This window comes from Podarcis muralis, chromosome 5, assembly GCF_964188315.1.
Source record: "Podarcis muralis chromosome 5, rPodMur119.hap1.1, whole genome shotgun sequence".
Lineage (NCBI taxonomy): Eukaryota > Metazoa > Chordata > Lepidosauria > Squamata > Lacertidae > Podarcis > Podarcis muralis.
Genome location: NC_135659.1, coordinates 18,554,655 through 18,574,458, shown reverse-complemented (window position 1 = coordinate 18,574,458; position 19,804 = coordinate 18,554,655). Strand labels below are relative to the sequence as shown.

General features: G+C 42.0%; 1 protein-coding gene across 2 annotated transcripts; it reads left to right on the top strand.

The window, feature by feature from the left end:
• Positions 1 to 466: 466 nt before the first annotated feature.
• UCHL5 (ubiquitin C-terminal hydrolase L5) lies at positions 467 to 19,363 on the top strand. 2 transcript variants are annotated; one of them, XM_028732526.2, is made up of 12 exons: positions 467 to 800; positions 3,547 to 3,610; positions 4,387 to 4,492; positions 9,211 to 9,336; positions 9,436 to 9,497; positions 9,585 to 9,715; positions 10,721 to 10,784; positions 11,500 to 11,602; positions 12,293 to 12,406; positions 13,742 to 13,771; positions 16,583 to 16,681; positions 18,366 to 19,363. In XM_028732526.2, exons 1-12 carry the CDS (start codon positions 719 to 721, stop codon positions 18,408 to 18,410), a joined length of 1,026 nt encoding a protein of 341 aa, XP_028588359.1. In that variant the 5' UTR covers positions 467 to 718; the 3' UTR covers positions 18,411 to 19,363. The 2 variants fall into 2 exon arrangements, with proteins under 2 accessions (XP_028588359.1, XP_028588360.1); XM_028732527.2 differs by lacking the exon at positions 13,742 to 13,771 and having other exon boundaries at positions 470 to 800.
• The last annotated feature ends 441 nt before the right edge of the window (positions 19,364 to 19,804 follow it).

The window sequence follows — 19,804 nt, the reverse complement described above, 5'->3', positions numbered from 1 at the left end:
GCGTGTTTGCAGGGGCTGATGGGAGCTGTAGTTCTGCAACGGGAAGATGCTCGAAGAGAGACTAACGAAGCTCGAGCAAGCATTTTTTAAATCTGTTCTCCGCCTTGAGTCTAGTAAGGGAATAACTAAATACAGAATCATAATCGAATAATGATGTTTCCACAAGGAAAGGTGGTTAGGCAGGGAGACTGGATGCCTGGCGGAAAGGCGCCACCATTCCACGAACTGGCGACCACCCTTACTCAGTAAGTGGCAGATTCCTACGCACGCGCAGAGGGACTTCCGGTCGCCGGCCGAATCGACCGCGAAACCCAAATGCATGGACACGGCGCAGTGGGGACGATAGAGACGCGGGGCTAGAACGAACGGGTTCCCCTTTTCACGTGACTCTCCCTGCGCGTGCGCACCAGCGGTCTTCTACAATCTCGGTGGTTGGTTTTTCCTCCCTTCCCCTTTCACCATAGAGACGAAGGAGACACTTGCCTGGGCGACGGACGTCGAAGCGACCCTTGCCGCAGAGGTTGCCGGGAAGGGAGCGGCGCGTGCGCTGCTTTGCGGGCGTTCGAGGGCGGCGTGAGGGGAGAGAGAGAGAGAATTTTTTTTAAATAATAACAATAATAATAGTAGGAACGGGTTGTCGCGTCAGGCGGACGGAGCGAGCGAGAACGCGAGCGAACGGGGCCCGCCCGGGGGAGGCAGTTGCGGCCGCTCCAGCGCCATGGCGGGAGGAGGCAGCGCCGGCGAGTGGTGCCTCATGGAGAGCGACCCGGGCGTCTTCACGGAGCTCATCAAGGGCTTCGGTGAGGCTTGGCGGCGGCCCACTTCGCGGGGAGGCGGGGCCTTGCCAGCGGGGAGAGGAGGGGGGCTAGGATTTCCCCAGCTGCCTTTCATTCGCTGGAGGAAACGTAGTCTCTTGCCATGTGCAGAGCGCCTTAGTTGGGAAAGCCAGCTTCCTCTCTTGGTGTGTAGAAGTCCTCACTACGGTGCCTCCGAGGCGTGTGCAGAGCGCCTCTCCCATCCGGTGGGAAGCAGGATTTTCGTTTAGCTGGCACGAGGCAGGCGGGTTGGGTTGCAATGAAGTCGGTGCCGGATTTACGTCTAAGCTAAACAAGCTATAGCTGAGGGCCCCACTCTCTTGGGGGCTCCCAAAAAAAATTCAAACTTGTGTACGATTCCAAAATAAAAGAAAAAAACAAATAAAACCTGCATACAGCAACAGTGTTTTGTGTTGTGTAGGCTCTTATGATGTAAGCCTGCTAGCATAGCTGCCAACGTTTTTTAAAGGGAAATTCCCTTATTCCGAATAGGATTCCTCGCAAGAAAAGGGAAAAGTTGACAGCTATGCCTGCTAGCCTGCTCCCTAAAAACAGCGATAATTTGTTGTTGACAAAGGACAGCTGGACATATAAAGGGCCCCATTACCTTCAGTAGCTTAGGGCCTCATCAAACCTAAATCTAGCCCTGAATGAAGGATGTGTAAGGCTCGCATGCTTTTGCCTTGTCATTCTGCCCGGCTATTTTATAGACTCATGGAAAGGAAGCATCGTCTCCTGGTAGCCCCTACAATTGCAGAAATCTCAACTATAGGCACCAACTCCTAGGGGCTGAAGTCCCTTAAGCCCCTCCCCTGCTTCTATAAAATATTTGAGGGGTCCAGGCCTCCCCTTTAAAGATGATGGGCTTTGCCATACAAAGGTGTGCATGTGCCGCGTCTTGTGGTTGCTTATGCGGGGTGGGGCATACCTGGGGCTCCCCAGGGTTTTTTTCAAGTTGGCACTCCTGATCTCAGCTAAAGCATCCATGACAGGTGGCCATCCAACCTCACCTTTAAAACCTCTAATGAAGGAGGGGTCCACAACCTCCCGAGGGCGTCCGTTACTGCCACAAAGTTCTCTCTTGTAACGTGAAGTGTCTGGTTCAGGTCCTCCAGAGCAGGAGAGAACAAGCACAGTTCCCAGACTAGATCATGCCCCGGTCAAGATAACATGGCTGGTTGGAAATCCTAGCAAAGTCACACCCTGATGTACTTGCAGTTGGCCCTATTCATATGTCTATATGTTAATGGATATCTTCCATGGTGTTGGACTTGGGCTGAGCCTGGGTTCAAGGGCTTGTGTAGAACTGCTTCATAGCATTATTCTGGTTTTGTGTGTGGCTATAGGCTTTGCCATCAAGCTTTGTGTTCGAAAGTGTTGTAGCCAGCCACTGCCCTGTATGTGTTCCTGTATTTGCAGACTCATGTCAATTGTGTTGGTGGCTTGTGTGTGTGCATTTAACACAATTTAGACATAGGTCTAAGCCTCCTTTTGACCCAGGTACATATTTCTCTGCCCCAAACGTGATACTGTGTATGATGTCACTTGTAGGGCAGGGGAGTATGGCTTGGCCAAATGGAGACATTGTGGGCCTAGTTAACCCACAAGCCAGAGATTTCTCACTACTGATCTCAAGTGGGCATTTACAAACATGTTTCATAGGAATGTGCTTGATAGGGAGCTGGAGTTGGTTGTGTCTCCTTATTGAATTTACATTTTGTTGCATCTTTTGCAATTTGATGAGTGAAGTGGTCGTGGATGGACCACTTTAGACAAGTTACTGTCCATCTGTCTAATCTTAATCTGTCTTTATGATTTGCTTTGATTTGAGGCTAAAGCATCTGTCTCAGATCCTTGAAAGAAAGGAGCTATCCAGATTAACAAATAATGATAATAAAATTTCTGTCAGATGACTTTGCTATCATCCTATCTAGTAGATGTAATGTAGCTTGCTATTATTCGTTTTTTGCTCTGGGGAAGCTGAGTCATTAAACATGCTGACAGGTACACAAGGTCTCATCTCTGAGTTCTGCACACATTCATTAAAAATAATTTCTGCTTCAGAGCATTCCTAATGTGCATTGTTCACCTTTGCCAGTTCTTTCATTGCACATTTTCTTCCTGAATCATATATATTGGAATACCTTTCTAAGCCTAAATTAAACCATGGTTTAGGATTGTGAATTAATAAAAAACATTGCTTCAATAAGTAAGGCACAACTTTCACTTGTTTAATAATTAAGTGCCTGAAGTAAAATAAGTATCCCTTGTAACTACTACTACTAAACCTTTTTTGTCATCAAACTATTGGCTATTTTAGCACCATGGTTGGTAACTTACCCCACCAGGTAGGTGTTTACAATTTAAACAGATATTTGCAATATTAGTGTCTGTCAAGAGTATTCTTTATCCAAATTCTCAGACACCACATTTTTAGTATCCCACATATTTGTGGCACTGTGGACATTCCGAGACATCCATTTTTAGCAACTCATTTTTTATTATAAGGTTTGTAAATATGTAAATTTGGCATGATTTTCATGCCATCATGATTTACATATATCATGGACCAATTTATTATAAAATGCAATAGAAGGGGTGGAAGTTATTTCTGTATATTGAAACAAAATTAAGTTGTTTCGAAAGAGGTGTCAGGTTTTACTTTCTGTTTTTCCTGTAAAGCAAACTTTCTAAGCAGGAATAATTACAATAATTATCTCTGCTACTACAGGTTGTAGAGGCGCGCAAGTAGAGGAAATATGGAGTTTGGAGCCAGAGAACTTTGAGAAATTAAAGTAAGTTTTATTCTAAATAATTTACTTCTCTTTCCCCCATCCCCAATTCTTACTGCTAAAAAATCCGTCAGGTATAATAGTGCACATTTACAGAGTTGTGTGTTCCATTCATACATTAAAGTGAACAGTGAGAGCAGCATCCTGCAATTTTTTTTGGAAAGGCATGCGTTTCTTTTCCTGCTGACCCTGGGCAGTTCCTGTCCTGAGCTTTTAAGTGTTGGTTGGGTTAAAAGTAATAATTTTCTATGTTCATATTCGGTACTAAGCCACATCTGGTTTAGCAAAGCATACTGTTCACACAGCAGAAACACTTGCTTCTTGCAAGCAACGAAACCACAACAGGGATATGTAGAAGTGATGTAGGAGCCCGGGGTAGTGGTTGGTTTTTTACCCTTGGTTGTTAAACCATCAACCAGTTATGGCTTAAGCCTGGGTAGAGATTGTGGCTTGTTACAACAAAACAAACCTCTGCCTCGGGTTCAGACATAATGCTAAGCTATCTCTGTCGTACTTTATGTTTGATTGAAGAGAAGAGTTACATGTCAACACGCGGACTGCATGCACCAGCACATACCTCAGGCACAGTAGGGCTTACTAAACAAAATTTTACACCTTTTTGTTCTGGTGTAGCCATTAAAAAAACTATGTGTGTGTTCAATTAGGTTTAGTGAATTTGTTTCCAGTAAGGATGCTTAGTGTTTTAACTTTCGACACATTGTGATAATGCTTTACTGGGTTTTCTTGCTTATTTTCTTTTTGTGCCCCTTTTTATGTAGGCCAGTTCATGGATTAATTTTTCTGTTCAAGTGGCAACCAGGAGAAGAACCAGCTGGCTCTGTTGTTCAGGACTCCAGATTAGATACTATATTTTTTGCTAAACAGGTATAGTAAGTTAAAAGATTATCTGTGACACCTCCTAATTAGATGCAGCAAGTGAAAATAATACAACTTTGAAACATTGTGACATAGTCTAAATAGTAAGGCAGTCTGGCAGAACAGGTTGTTCAGTGAATAATAAAAATTATCATGGGCAAAGCAACTTTGTTTTATGTGCATTCAAATTTAATATTTCCAAAGATGTGACACTTGCCTTTTACAAGTGTAGTCAAGAATAATTCATGGGCTGCAAACTTTGCAGATTATCTCAGAAGTAAATCTCATATATCTCTAGCAGTTCTGAGTAAGCATGCAAAGGATTCTGCTTTAAGGGAATCTTAACAAACATTGGGAAACTTAGTCTCCACTTTGAGGATATTCCTCACAAAGCAGCTTGCAGCATTTCAAAATGTATATCCACATTCATAAAACATTTAAACAACAATCAACAGCACTGATATGATCAGCATAAAGCAACAGTAGCTCAACAATATTCAAGTTTACTATTACAACTGATGATCCCACATTAAATACGGGGGGGGGCTGCCTGATCCCTGTCAGGATTGTGTTCCATAATTTCAGGGTCATTGCAGAGAAGGCTCTAATTTGTGTGTTCACCAGCCTGTTTGCCTTTGATGGTGGACACTGAAGCAGCCCTTCTACCGTATCTTAAATTGCAGACAGGACAATATCATCATTATAAACATTTGTTACACAAAAGAGCAGTAAACAAACATACATGTATGCGTGTATATATGATGAAAGATAAATGAATTCACATTTTTAAAAAAATCATTCAACCAAAGTAAATAATGAGCATGACTTTAGATCATATCTTACTTTCTCATTCCAAAATAAGATATAACTTGCCCATTTTCCAGTAAACTTGTTTTGCTATAAATTTCTTTCTGATGAGTTTAGTGAGTTCATACATTGTGGTTAGGTCTCAAATCCTGAAAAACCACTCTGATGGGGAGGGGCAGTTCTTTTCCCCCAGAAAGTTGAGATTGACTTTTTTATGGCTGTTAACATATTATTACAGTAGGGACGACCTTGCACAGGGGTTGTATTCTGAGAGCAGTGCATAAAGCCAAAATGGCATATTGTCAAAACAACCCCCTGGAATCACTTCCACACAGGGAATCTTACCTTCCAGAGCTGGTGCCCCAGATCTCATGAAAGCCTCCAGAGCCCACAAAAGGGTTTCAGTAAAAGGGAGCTTAAAAGCTCTTGTTATGCAGGGTTCTACTGGCATGGAAATAGCTTTTAAGTGCTCTGCCTTGCTTACAGGGATATTGGACGGCAATGTGAGATCTTGCCTCCAGAGCCCACACAAGATATTCCCAGAGCCCCATAAGCAAGGCGGAGAGCTTGAAAGCTGTTCCTATGATGGGAAAATTCAGTTTTCCCTGGGGGATACACATTTATTTTAAAAGTCCAAAGTAAAGTGATGTATAAGAAAGTAGTGTTCTGTCCTGGAATATTTTATGGTGGAATGGAATTCTGATAGGTAAAAGCATTGGGACCTTCCACCAGCAACCCTATCATCTATCTTAGAAGAGGGGACCATCTCCCTACCATTATGTTGTTCTTGTCTGCATGTGTACAAGCACAGTATCATAGTGGTTCTGGAATGGGGAACCCATAGCCCTCCAGATGTTGTTTGACTGCAGCTCCTAACATTCCTTAACATTCACCAGGCTGTCTGGGACTGACCAGAGTCCAACAACATCTTGGTGGGGTGGGTTGTGGAGTTCACAGGATTCTTACCCTTCTACAAATAGTTGGTGGAATAGGAAAAAAGAAAAATCATTGTTGCTCCTTTCCAGTTTCATTGTGTGACTGGTAAAATTACATCATATAAAACAAGCATAATTTGAGGCAGATTTATTTAGAAATTTGGGGGTTGAGCAAGGAATGCCACTTGGCAGTAGAACTTCCCATTCCTTTCCTTTTGCTCTGCAGCCCCTGCTGCAATTCTGGTCCAGTGGTGGGGACCCCTAGAAAATATTTTTTTGGAGAAGAGGACTTCAGAGCCAAGTGGAAGTCCTTGCATGAAGTCAATTCTATGCAAATGTCTTTTGGGAGGGGAAGTGTAAGAAAAGTTTAAGTTCAGTTTCCAAAAACCTGGCATTGTGGTGAGAGTTCATCAAAGAAAATGTGTATTGATATGTTCTATGGCACTGTGGTCTAAACCGCTGCGCCTAGGGCTTGCCAATCGGAAGGTCAGTGGTTTGAATCCCCTCGACGGGGTGAGCGCCTGTTGCTCGGTCCCAGCTCCTGCCAACCTAGCACGTCAAAGTGCAAGTAGATAAATAGGTACCGCTCCGGCAGGAAGGTAAACAGCGTTTACCACATGACCCGGAAAAACTGTCTGCGGACAAATGCCGGCTCCCTCGGCCAGTAAAGCAAGATGAGCGCTGTAACCCCAGAGTCATTCCTGACTGTACTTAACTGTCAGGGGTCATTTACCTTTTTATTTAGTCATACTTAAATAAATCTCAGCTTCTGGGCATACTTCATCTTCTGACCACTTGCACTCCAGTTCCCCTCCTTTTTTTATTCCTAGATACTATTCCTAGTATGTTGAGTTTAGCCCTGATTTAGCAAATCTCATTACCGAGAGAGAAAAGCCAGTTCATATATTAAATTTAGGAATGAAAAATGCAGACTCAAAAGTGACTTTCAGATTAGAGCTAACTTTATTTAATAGGGATTTTGCATTTGCTGGGTCTTGAAGATAAAATGGTAGGCATTATTCTTGGAAGGCTGTGCCTTCCAGTGAACTACTATGTCAATTCTTGTATTTTGAAGGATGTTGTGGGGAAATACTCTTAGGCTAGCAGTTCAGAGAACTGACACTTGATGGCACCAAAATAATGTTCTAAAAGAGATTTCTACAGGAGTAGGTACCCATGCAATACTTTTTGCATTCCTACTGCTTGATCTCATCTAAATTTAAAAACCAATCAATCAAGCTTTACAGACAATTTAAAAATAAATAAATATCTTAATGTGATAACCAAGTAATTTCTGTAATAACATCCAGATTGGTGATGAAACAAATGAAATAAATTTGATGGCTTGTTAATAGGGATTGTAGCTCTTGAGCCTTTCTTGGATAATCACATGATAAAGTTCTCTGCATGTTTGTCAATGTGGCCAGCTTCATATGCACACTTGTAAAATTTGGCCTCCTTGTTATGCCTAGATATGATACGGTCCTGTATTTTGGGGCCTCAGAACTCTGGATCACCCTATATGAGCTAGGATACCTAGGCACAATAAGGTGAGGTAAGGGTGCAATTTCTGCCTTAACTCTAAATTCCTAGCCTTACTATTGTGTCAGAGTAGATTAATAGTGTTTTTTTCCGTGTACTGTTAATCATAAAACAACAGTACAATGGGTTAGGGTGGGGGCTAATCACATGAATCAAAATACCTTATTTCATTTTTTAAACTTGGCTATTTTTAACTTTGTTTGAATAGCTTCTTATTTTGATTTGCTAGTGTACATGAGAAAGCTTTTTAAATAGAAATACTCAGATGTTCTAAGTGTTACAGATATCTGACCAGAAATATACTTTATGGAAAGCCAACCTCTTAGTGTGCGTCAGCTTCTCAACTATGAACCTTCTCAGATCTGACTTGCTGTCACTCAGCTTGTCCTCCTTTCGTAATTATGAGTACGTCAGTCTCATCTCTGTATGTTGAAAATGTTCATATCATTTGGGCATCAGTATTTTAAGTTCTTTATTTTTCTCTGTAGTTTTTCCCCCCCAAGGACTACAGGTATTTTCTCATGGTTGATGACTATTCAGATGGTACCTTGGTTACTTGGTCCATTTTAAACTTCACTGCTGCTGCTTTTGATTATACTACTTTCTCCTTACGGCTTCAATCATAGACCTATTTGCCTGGGAGTAAAGTCCAAGTTAACTCGATAATGCTTATTTCTGAGTTGACATACACATGATTCTGCTATAAGTTACTTTTTGTGTAAAAAGTGGGAAAGACCTCCTTTATTCCTTCATTGCTGTTAATCTCCAAAAAGCATTAGTCATTATTAAACAAAATGTAAGAGGAAAGTTCAACCTGGGCGTGCCTATCTAGATGCCCGCTGCCTTTTTGTATATTTGTGGGGTATGTTTAAAGTAGCTCTGTGCATTCTGGCCCATTCTAGTAAAAAGGAAATTATTAATTTCTTTCATTTATAAAAATAGGGTACCTCGTTATTAAAAAAAAAAAACCCACCCAATTTAACTAACTCCTATTGTCCTTGAGCCTGTAACTCACATATTTCAGTGTCAGGGCAATAAAACAGGTTTAATTTGTTTCTCTAAACAAAGCTGCAAAATAAGTCATTGGGTGTCAAAGGCATTTTACCTTCCTGCAGTGGATATGGGGTTGGGAGCATACTGATGTAGAAGAAGGGGCTCTTACTTTAAACTTAAAACATAGTCCAGTCTTTCCCACCTTCTACATTGTTCCAGAGAGTTCACTGACTTGCCAGAGAAGCTTTTCAGGAAACTTCAGGAGGAATTGATGAAAATCACTTCCCACTCTTCCTCCAACAGATTGTTCCATAAGCTGAGTTTCACCCCAGGTAGCCTGGATCCAACCCAATGGCCATAGTGGGTAAACTTGAGGCTACTATAACTCATTTTATAATTTGTCTTGTATTCAATTATTTCTGAATGTTCACTTTGTTTCTTTTTTAACAGGTAATAAATAACGCCTGTGCAACTCAGGCTATAGTAAGTGTGCTATTAAACTGCACCCATCAAGACGTCCATTTAGGAGAAACGCTGTCAGAATTTAAAGAATTTTCACAAAGCTTTGATGCAGCAGTACGTCCAATTATTCTATTCTCTCTCTCTCTCTTTTTTTTAAAAAAAGCATCTTAAGCCTGAGTCATTAGTTGAACAAATGTCTCATTTTAATTTTAGATGAAGGGCCTGGCATTAAGTAACTCTGAAGTGATTCGACAAGTCCACAACAGTTTTGCCAGGTAACAAGAAATTTGAAGCCTTTCGGATACAGTTTCCAGAGATGCTTTTGGTTTAACATCCATGCTTGTCTCTAATTTAACCTATAGACAACAAATGTTTGAGTTTGATGCAAAGTCGACGGCAAAAGAAGAAGATGCTTTTCACTTTGTCAGCTATGTTCCTGTGCATGGAAGATTATATGAACTGGATGGTCTAAGAGAAGGCCCAATAGATTTAGGTAACGTTCACATTTCACCTGTATAATTTCCTGCCTGAATGTCATTCAAGGTATCCTGGGTGTATACAAAATACATAGGGTAGCAAGGGTAGAAGACAGGACCAGCTGGTGGGCTTCAGCCTGAATTACCTGTCAAACTGGGTGTTGGGGGGGGGAAAGCTAAGATAGCTAAGTAGACTCCTTTAATGCCATTCAGGGTGTACATGAGGTGGGGTGGTATCATGTAAAACTTTTTGTTAGAGAGGTAAAGGGACCCCTGACCATTAGGTCCAGTTGTGACTGACTCTGGGGTTGTGGTGCATGGATTCAAACTGCCGACACTATGGTGGGAAGGTAAACAGCGTTTCCCTGCGCTGCTCTGGTTTCGCCAGAAGCGGCTTAGTCATGCTGGCCACATGACCCGGAAGCTGTACGCCGGCTCCCTCAGCCAGTAAAGCGAGATGAGCGCCATAGCCCCAGAGTCATCTGCGACTGGATCTAATGGTCAAGGGTCCCTTTACCTTTAAAAGCGTGATTTTATTGTTTTAGAAATGATTTAGAATTGATTAGGCAGCACCCCTGGAATCTAAGTATTAGTTTAAAATCAGTATACTTTCCCTCATATTTATAGGAGCTGCCTGTGATCAAGAAATGTGTTCTCCTCAATGCACCAAAACAACCTCAGCAGACTTATTTATTTATTTATTTATTTATTTATTTATTTATTTTATTTATTTATTGAATTTATATACCACCCTATACCCAGAGGTCTCGGGGTGGTTCACAGAATAAAATCAAAATATAAAACCACAAAATACATAATCAAAATAAAAACAACAACCCAGAGCCAACTCTTGAGCTGCAACAAGTCGGGCTACTCTCTTTGTAACAAATGTACCTTGGCTAGATAGTAAAAAAAAAAGTTTTGACTTCATCAGCAGGTATTGTGTATCTGAAGCTTACAGTCCTATAAACTTGTAACTTGCAAGAAAATTAACTTGTACTTCTTATGTATTTCCCATTTAGGAGTATGCAATCAAGATGACTGGATCAGTGCTGTAAGGCCCGTCATAGAAAAACGAATACAAAAGTAAACATATAATTAACTGTTTTCATGGTGAAACTGGAATTAACTGTTTTTAGACTTGAACTTTTAGATTGCTGGCTGGAGCAATTCCAGCTTGGCCTTTTCCCCCCTACCCATTTGTTGGCTTCCAAAAGATCTGGATTATTTTTTTTTTGGGGGGGGGGGATTGTTTCGTCTTCATGGTTCTACTGAGAAGGGTCATCTTTTATTTGAGCAGTTACAGCAGTGGCCATCCAGGACTCATGGGGGTTCCAGAAACGGGTACCAGGACAGCAGCATTAGTAGAATTTCTGAGATTGTCCCATGCTGACACTCAGCCTAGGAATGACTGTTGAGAATTTCTGTGCCCCATACAATACTGTTTTCTCCCCCACTCAAATTAAACTTGATTAGATTGTCCTGTAGAGAAATCAAAATACCAGACTGTAAATTTGGCAAAATTTGCTTACAAACATGGTTAAACTGTGTTTGCAAGGTAACTGGAATCCTCTTGCAATATTCTTAACTTGACACATACGTTAAAATCAGCTCATAATGAGAGAACAGAGTGTTATCACTCTCCACTTCTGTTGCTGGTCGCTGCATTTGCCATTGTTAATTGGTGGGCAATGTTTAGTTGGCTTTGTTGTTAATGCAGAAGTGTCCGAAGCTTATCAATAGCTATGAGACTCCTGCTGCAGTGATGGCAGTATGTGACAACTCTGTTTTTATTTTGTAGGTACAGTGAAGGCGAAATAAGGTTTAACTTGATGGCAATTGTATCTGACCGGAAAATGATATATGAACAGAAAATTGCAGAGTTGCAGAGACAACTTGCTGAGGTATTCTGCTAATCGAATAGGTTGTTTCGATAACTTGGTTGCATCGTAAGCCTTAGTTAGTAAATTGCCCTGGGAGCACCTGGTGTTGCAGCATTCCTGAAGCTAAGCAGCTAATAAACCACAGCAGGAATCAACTCAGAGTATCATGTAAGAGTGGGATACAAGTGTAATTTTTTATTTCAAAAAGAAAAAGTTGGGCAATATGAATTGGTTCTCTTTCACCACCACTTTCTTTTCCTTTCTGAACAACTGTATAGCATCTAGACTTCTGTACATAGCCTGAAAACCCCAGCTCTCTTCTCTAACTTTTTTTAAGCCAGTATGGTTGTTGTAGAGGTAGGCACAAAAGCAATTTTAGGAAATGCAGACACACGGAGGTGGGGGCGACAGAAACAAAGCAAGCTTAAAATATTCCGCATTTCTTCCAGCTTTTTATTATTTCTGATCTCCTTTATCAAAAGGCAAGCAAATGGTACTAGCAAATAAAAGTACTTTAGCAAGCACTTTTAATTACTACAGGACAGACTAGAACATTGCTTGATAATTTGCACTGGAGATGCATGCAAATGAGACTAGTGAGGTAAGCTTTTGTTCTTTGTCCACTGTATGATATTATATCTCTATGAATCTCGACTGGATGACGTGCTAGAAACACTAACATGCAAGTTAATAAATTGTTTTTCTCAATAGGAAGAGCCCATGGATACAGACCAGAGCAGTAATATACTAAGTTCTATTCAGTCAGAAGTTGCAAAATATCAGATGTTAATTGACGAAGAAAACCAAAAATTGAAAAGATACAAGGTATGTGCTGTGCATGCTCAGAATGGTTTTTTAAAAGGGGATGCTAACCATGTGGTTTCTGAGCTGAAAGAAATGGAGAAACATTATACTCCATGGCTGTGTTGGTCCCACAGAATGTGACACAAGCTAGCGAAGAAATGTCAACACGCTATGCCTTTTCAAATAATTGATTCTTCATCTGGTGCTCAGAGCAAAAAACTAATGAGCTTTTGTGTGAAGGATTGAGGGCTGGCTAGCTGCCTCTGAAAACAGAAGAGTAGAAAACAGCTTATTCTAAATAAATGTGTGTTGCCCCAAGGAGTGGTTTCAGACTTGCTTCTTATGGGAATCCCTTTGCACACTGACTAAGGAAACCCTGATAGTTCCTGAGGTGACAAGTATCACAATCAGTTTACTTGGGCTGCTGGCCCCAGTCCTGTTAGTTCTCATATATCTAAAAGTATACTGTGGCTTCATTACGGGGGCAGATGGGTAGTGATGGGCACGCTTTCTTTCAGGGATGTTTTCCCATCATCACTTTCTTTCACCTTGAGGAGCTTGCGGTCAACTTCTGAGGACCTGCAGGGTTCCTCAGTTTTGAAAATCACTGTGGGGTAGACGGGAAGAGAGACGGTTTGTGATCTCAGATGTCAAACATTTCAGAAGTAATCAGTAGTTTCTGGTGCCCACTGTGAGGGCCGAAGGCAGGAAGACCAATAGTAGATGGAACCAGAGATGACGACAGCCAGAGCTATTGACGAGTAGAGCCTATCAAATGACTGGCTGTAAGAAGGCAAGCAGGAGGAGAAGAAGAAAAACAACACATCTTGGAGAACTGAATGAACAATCCACATTTTGTAAAGGAGAGGCATTTCATTTATGCTTTCACATTGCAAAGCAGTTATGCAGTCCTCTTACACAAAGCCCAGGCATTTTTAAGCAAAGGTTGGATGGTCATCTGTCATGGATGCTTTAGTTGAGATTCCTGCATTGGACTAAATGATTCTTGAGGGTCCCTTCCGATTCAGTGCAAAAAAAAGGATGTGAACCATAAAGTATGAGCATTCTTTTTGAAAGCAAGAGGTTCTGAGGGAACGTGATACCAAAGCCTTGGGATACTGTTCAGTGCTGCAGTGTCTGGCCTGAACTGACCCTTCCCAAATTTACCTCCAGTTATTGAATGGCAAGTTTGGTCTGCGTCGCCAGTGTCCTGCCTTCGAAGGGACCTATGGGGTCTGATGATACTGGAGATGGAAAGAGGCCTTTCACTCTTAAGTTCTTTATAATTTCATGGCTGGTTTTTATCCCCGCCACCCCCCATGCCTTGTTGAAATTTCTTTTCTACCTTGATTCTAGGGGGCTGTGCAACCTGATCCCTCCAGCAAGGTCAGATGGCTTGTAATCCTCATTCTAGTTCCTGTTTAAAACTCCTCCTTTGTTTCAGATCACTTCGTAATTTTTAACATTTGATCTTTCTAATAAAAGACACCCCTCCCCCCCCCCCCGGCAACCTGCTCTGTGGTCTCTGTTCTGTGGCTTGTTACATGAACTGGCACAGACATTAGTGCAGCCATTTGGCTCCCACAGATAACTGGACACCTTAAGAGGTACTCATGTTGGAAGATGTGTAGCTCTTGTTCCATTAATTGGAACATAATTTCCCGTCTGTTCATGGAATGGAAGGGGCAAGCTTCGTAATCCGACATTAACACTGCTCGTGCAGAGGACTATCAGCAGGGACAATTATTTGCAGGTTAAACTGGTTACAGCGGGATCTGTACCTGCTGCAACTCTGATCTAACTTGTTTGTGTGTTGCTTCCGTTACAGTTTGCTTCTTAGTGTGATTGTAATGTTACATAGCATAGTGTGTGGATTTCTGAGATCAGGGCGGCCACGGGAGTACTTCAACATGGAACCTGCAAGCCTCACACTCCCTTGGCACGCGCAGAGGCCAAAATTTGACACACACAAACACACAGCTCTTGTGCTGCCTTCCCAAACCCTGATAAGCAAGGCAGTGAGCTTTAAGAAGGAGCAGAAGGCTCTGGCAAGGTCCTAGATCCCACTGCCTCGCTTACCCAGTTACAGGAAGGCAGCACAAGGGCTGGGGCAGGGAGGTGTCAGATGTTGTTGAGGGCTGCCAAAAAGACCTTGAGGGCTGCATATCTTCTGCTCTGTTCAGATACATTTATACCATAGTGATGCATCAAAGGCTTTTCTTACTCTGCACAGACTTCTTTCACTGCCCAAAGCACTACAAGTCGCAGGCTTTTATACAGACTAATGATAATTGACTTAATTTGCCAGCTAGATTACCTTAAGAGCCTTGTCGGAATGGCTGAAGTAAATCCCATTATGATGTTTGAAACGTGTGGCAGAAAACTCTTAATTTACCCTTGGGCTTCTTAACTTGTTGAATGCAGCACCATCACCCCATCAAAGATACCTGCACAGCCATTTATTATTTAAAAGGACAAAAACGGTGAATATTCATTGTAATATTCTTTCGCTGATGATATTGCCTATCCCTGGCTCGGATCTGTTCTGACATCAGACGCTGTGGTTTTCTGCAGGCTAACTAACATCCCACGAGGGCACATCAGGCCATTGTGGTTGTCTATACAGTGGTACCTCGGGTTACATATGCTTCAGGTTACATACACTTCAGGTTACAGACTCCGCTAACCCAGAAATATTACCTCGGGTTAAGAACTTTGCTTCAGGATGAGAACAGAAATCGTGCAGCAGCGGCGCAACAGGAGGCCCCATTAGCTAAAGTGGTGCTTCATGTTAAGAACAATTTCAGGTTAAGAACGGAACTCCGGAACGAATTAAGTACTTAACCCGAGGTACCACTGTATATAACAACTGAAGCTGCAGTCCTTTACATGGGCATAGCATGGGCATAAGCTCCACTGAACTCAATAGGACTTATTTCTCAGTAGACATACACAAGATTGCAGTAGGGCTTTCTGTTTGGCTGTTCTAAACTTTGGTCTGACATAAGTCCTATTCAAAATTTAATGAGCCTAAGTTGGCCATGCATATTAACATTGGTGAATCTACTCTGCGTAGGGCTAACATTGAACACACACACACACACCGATATTTTGTTTTTCTTATACTGAGACCATAATCTGAACCTAATACGTTTTCCCCAAATTAGCTGTTGGCTACTTGCAAAAAGGTTGATACAATTAAAATAATTATAAAAATCTGTAAATCTTCATTTTGTTTGGGTTGAAACTCAAGATTTTCACAAAAGCAGAGTTTTTTAATGCATGCTTCCTATCTTCTGTTAGGATAACGTTTTAGCAATTGTATTGTTCCGATTTTTATTGTGGCTCTTTTGTACTAAGAGAATAATGCTGTGAAGCTATAGGCCATAACAGCAAATAATGACTTGGCATGCATATTGAGCTTCCCATTTTTTTTCATGGTTAGACTATCTAAAGTTAGCTCCTGTCTGCTTTTTGCAGACAACTAATGACTGCATAATTTCAATAGTGACTTCCTTCTGAAGAAAGGAAAACTACAGAATTTGGAGAACTGGTGAACTATAGAAACCTTTATCTTGCTTCTTGAAACACTTACATTCCAAATCTTGTTCATGCAAGTTTTATTCGGGCTGGAAGCCTCAAAAAGCTTCTACTCTCCAGCAACTGGCAAATTTTACTCTTGCACAACCCAAGGGGGATTAAGAGGGCAGAGTGGTAGAGAAACTGATTTTGCTTTTAAAACATTTCTAACTTGCTTTTCATCTCAGGATGAAGTTACATTTCAGAGCACAACAATAATAATTAAGCAGCTTTTTTTTTTAATGCCATCAAGATATTTAAGACTACAGGTAGGCTGCGTAAATCAACCCTCAACTGAACAACTAATGACCCCCCAAATGCTTGAGAAAACAATCACATTTAAGCTGGCACAGAAAATAAAAAGCAGTCTGCACCAATCATCCCATAACCAGCACCAGCAGTATGTTGCATCCCCCAGCCAAAATTTCTTCTCTCTCTCCCCTCTCCAAAATATAATAGAAATCTTGCACAAGGGAGATAGTGATTTTGCTCAAATGCTTATTGACAAAGTTTATTGTATGTATTTGCTAATGCACTGAGGTGGAAACCGGGCTTTGCGGTGTGTGCACGTGATGGGATTTAATGGTAATTTCTTTAATGTCTCACCTATGCTTGTAGATTGAAAACATTAGAAGAAAACATAACTACCTGCCATTCATTATGGAATTGTTAAAGACTTTAGCAGAACACCAGCAGCTAATCCCACTTGTAGAAAAGGTAAGTGTTGTGCTCTCAGCCTCAAATAACTTATTAGGCAGGCTGTTTGTGCGTATGTGTGGTGCAGCACACACCTGAACATTAGAGAAAAATGTCAGAGTAATCAATAGAAGCAGAATCGTGAAACCTGTAGACTTTTTTTGCTTAGAGAAGAGAGTATCTGAAGCACATACACCTAGATGGCACTCTTTCTCACTCTTGGATTTCTCACTAAACCCCTAGCAAACTGTAAGCTTCGGCTTCTGTAGCATCTACAGTGGTGCCTCGCAAGACGAAATTAATTCGTTCTGCAAGTCTCTTCGTCTTGCGAGTTTTTCGTCTTGCGATGCACGGTTTCCCATAGGAATGCATTGAAAATCAATTAATGCGTTCCTATGGAAACCGACTTCAGACCAGGTCCGGGGACAGTCTGTCCCCCGACCTCTTCTGAAGGCTGGGGGGGGGGGAAACAAGGGCTTTTCTTCCCACCCCCAGCATTTTAAAAAACCCCGGGACAGCGGAGGACTTCTCCGCTGTCCGGGGCGATCTTAAAATGCTGGCGGGCGGCATTTTAAAATCACCCCGGGACAGCGGAGGACTTCTCCGCTGTCCGGGGTGATTTAAAAGCCCCTGGGAAGGCAGGCAGGGGGGACAAAGACTTTTGCCCCCCGCCTGCCTTCAGAAGAGGTCCAGGCCTTCAAAAGCCGTCCGGGACAGCGGAGAAACGCGCTGCGTTTCTCCGCTCTCTCGGGAAGGCAGGCAGGGGGGAACAAAGACTTTTGCCCCCCGCCGGCCTTCAGAAGGTGTTCCCTCCCCGCCGCCCGGCTTCGGAGCATCGTTCCGAAGCTGGGCGGCGGGAGGAGGCGTTCCCGCCCCGCCGCCCGGCTTCGGAGCATCGTTCCGAAGCCGGGCGGCGGGAGGAGGTGTTCCCGCCCCACCGCCCGGCTTCGGAGGAGCCTTCCGAAGCCCGGCGGCGGCGGGAGGAGGTGTTCCCGCCCCGCCGCCCGGCTTCGGAGGAGGTCCGAGGACAGTGGGGAAGACGCGCTGCGCTTCCCCGCTGTCCCGGAGATTTCCCTATGGGCTGTCGTCTTGCGAAGCAAGCCCATAGGGAAATTCGTTTTGCGAAGCGCCTCCAAAACGGAAAACCCTTTCGTCTAGCGGGTTTTCCGTCTTGCGAGGCGTTCGTCTTGCGGGGCACCACTGTATTCTGATTATATTGACTTCATGGCATTTTGCTATTTCCTCAGTGCTCTGGTTCCAGTTGTAGCATAGATTTGCCAGTGTAGCCTAATTCCAAGCACGTTTAATCAATAAAGTAACACTCAGCCTGCCTCCTGCAGGGCTATTAAACTGTTTGGTGATTCAGCTGACCCAATTTAGATTATTGTTCAGAAATTGCCTTGCACATGTTCTTCCCATGTGCTCTAGATGTACAATGAGTACAATGATAGATACTGAGTTTTAGTCCTATGTACATCTACTTGAGAGTAAATGTTGTGAGCTCTTCTGGACTGATTTGTGATTATATATTGGTTTCCAAAGTTCTGTCTGTATCAAACTACATCTGTTGTAGAATGCAGTTGCTTGTATATTCAGTGATCGTAGAGATAATGCAGAGTTTATATATTTTGAGTTACAGAAGGAAAAAATACCTGGGCTGTTATAACAGTGCTGCATGCTTTCTCTGTCTGACTTTACCTTCTAGGCAAAAGAAAAACAGAATGCCAAGAAAGCTCAAGAGGCCAAATGAAGACTGGTGTCCTTTTCTTTCTTTTGTTTTGTGGGGGTCAGGGTTTTTGTTTGTTTTGTTTTGAGAGGGGAATGTGCTTCTGAATTTCTTCGTCTTCATGAAAGTAACCCTGCAAGACTTCTTGTAAAGTTTAAAATTGTCCGACGCACGTTTACTGACCGTAACAGTTTGTCCTGTCCCATTTGCACGGAGTCTATAAATATTCCCCTTTTTCCTTGCATCATGTGCATGTACTACCGCTCGGTAATGTTTTTAGAGTCTCCGTCAAATTCCAGTATTTAACAGTTATATCTGACTTGATTCTTCATAACTTAATCAGGAAATACTGCTGCAATTTGTACAGACCCAAATTTGTGAAAGTAATGTAGATCTTTTTACCATAATGAATATATTTAAATATCTTGTCTCACAGTGAAGCATTGGATATATAGTTATGTGAAGAAAGCTTGACTTGTTTTTTTTTTTAAAAAAATAAGTTGGCCTCTCTTTGTTTATCACCACTAACTGTCCTCGTCCCTGAATCTTTCAGTGGCTCGCCCTGTGTTCTTGTTTATATGGAGTTGTGTCTAAATTTTTTACAGAGTTGAAAGTACAGATTGAATGGTAGAATCATTTACAATGACCAATGGATAAGCTTGAGAGTTTATTGCTTTAGTAGAAAATAATAATAAATTCCCATTTTTATTTTGGCACATGTTTGTACCTTGTAGTATTGCTGTCCATGGGTAATATGATTTTTGCAAGGAAAGCAGTCTTGGCTTCTCTTGAGCCATTTATGTGACACCAAAGTTGCAAAAGATATTTGCAGAGATGTTTTCTCATAGGATGAGGTTGTATCTAGTACGGTTTCAGGGAGAATTTTTAAACTTGCCCTGCTCTGGTGTACATCACTACATGTATAGATTTTGTCCTGATATTCCCAATTAAACAAATGCTCTATTTTCATCCTTCAAGATTTTAGAAGAAAAAAAGTATGTTTATGTTTAGCGAAGTATTTAATGGGTGAAAAATTCATGCTTTGTCACGAGCACACATTGACATTTCAGCTGAATCAACCACTCCAAAAGGCAAAAAAAATGAACAATAGGTATCCAAAATATTTCTGTGTTTCCTTTCTGTCTCATAATTTAGGAAGTTCAATGTAACTGTCACCAACATTTTGGAAACAGTCCTATGGTGTGGCAGGGAGCAGCAGCAGCTGGTTTCCCATTTTTATCCTGTGTTGTATAAAAAGTGACTAGCAGGACAAATGCCAGTTGAGACACAGAGACAGCACCTTCCTCTGGTGTTAGAACACTACTGGGCAGAAAGGTAGGTGGTAGGGAGGTTCGTAACCTGGGTGCTTACACCACAAATACCCTTTGCCCTATTCTTACACACACACACACACACAC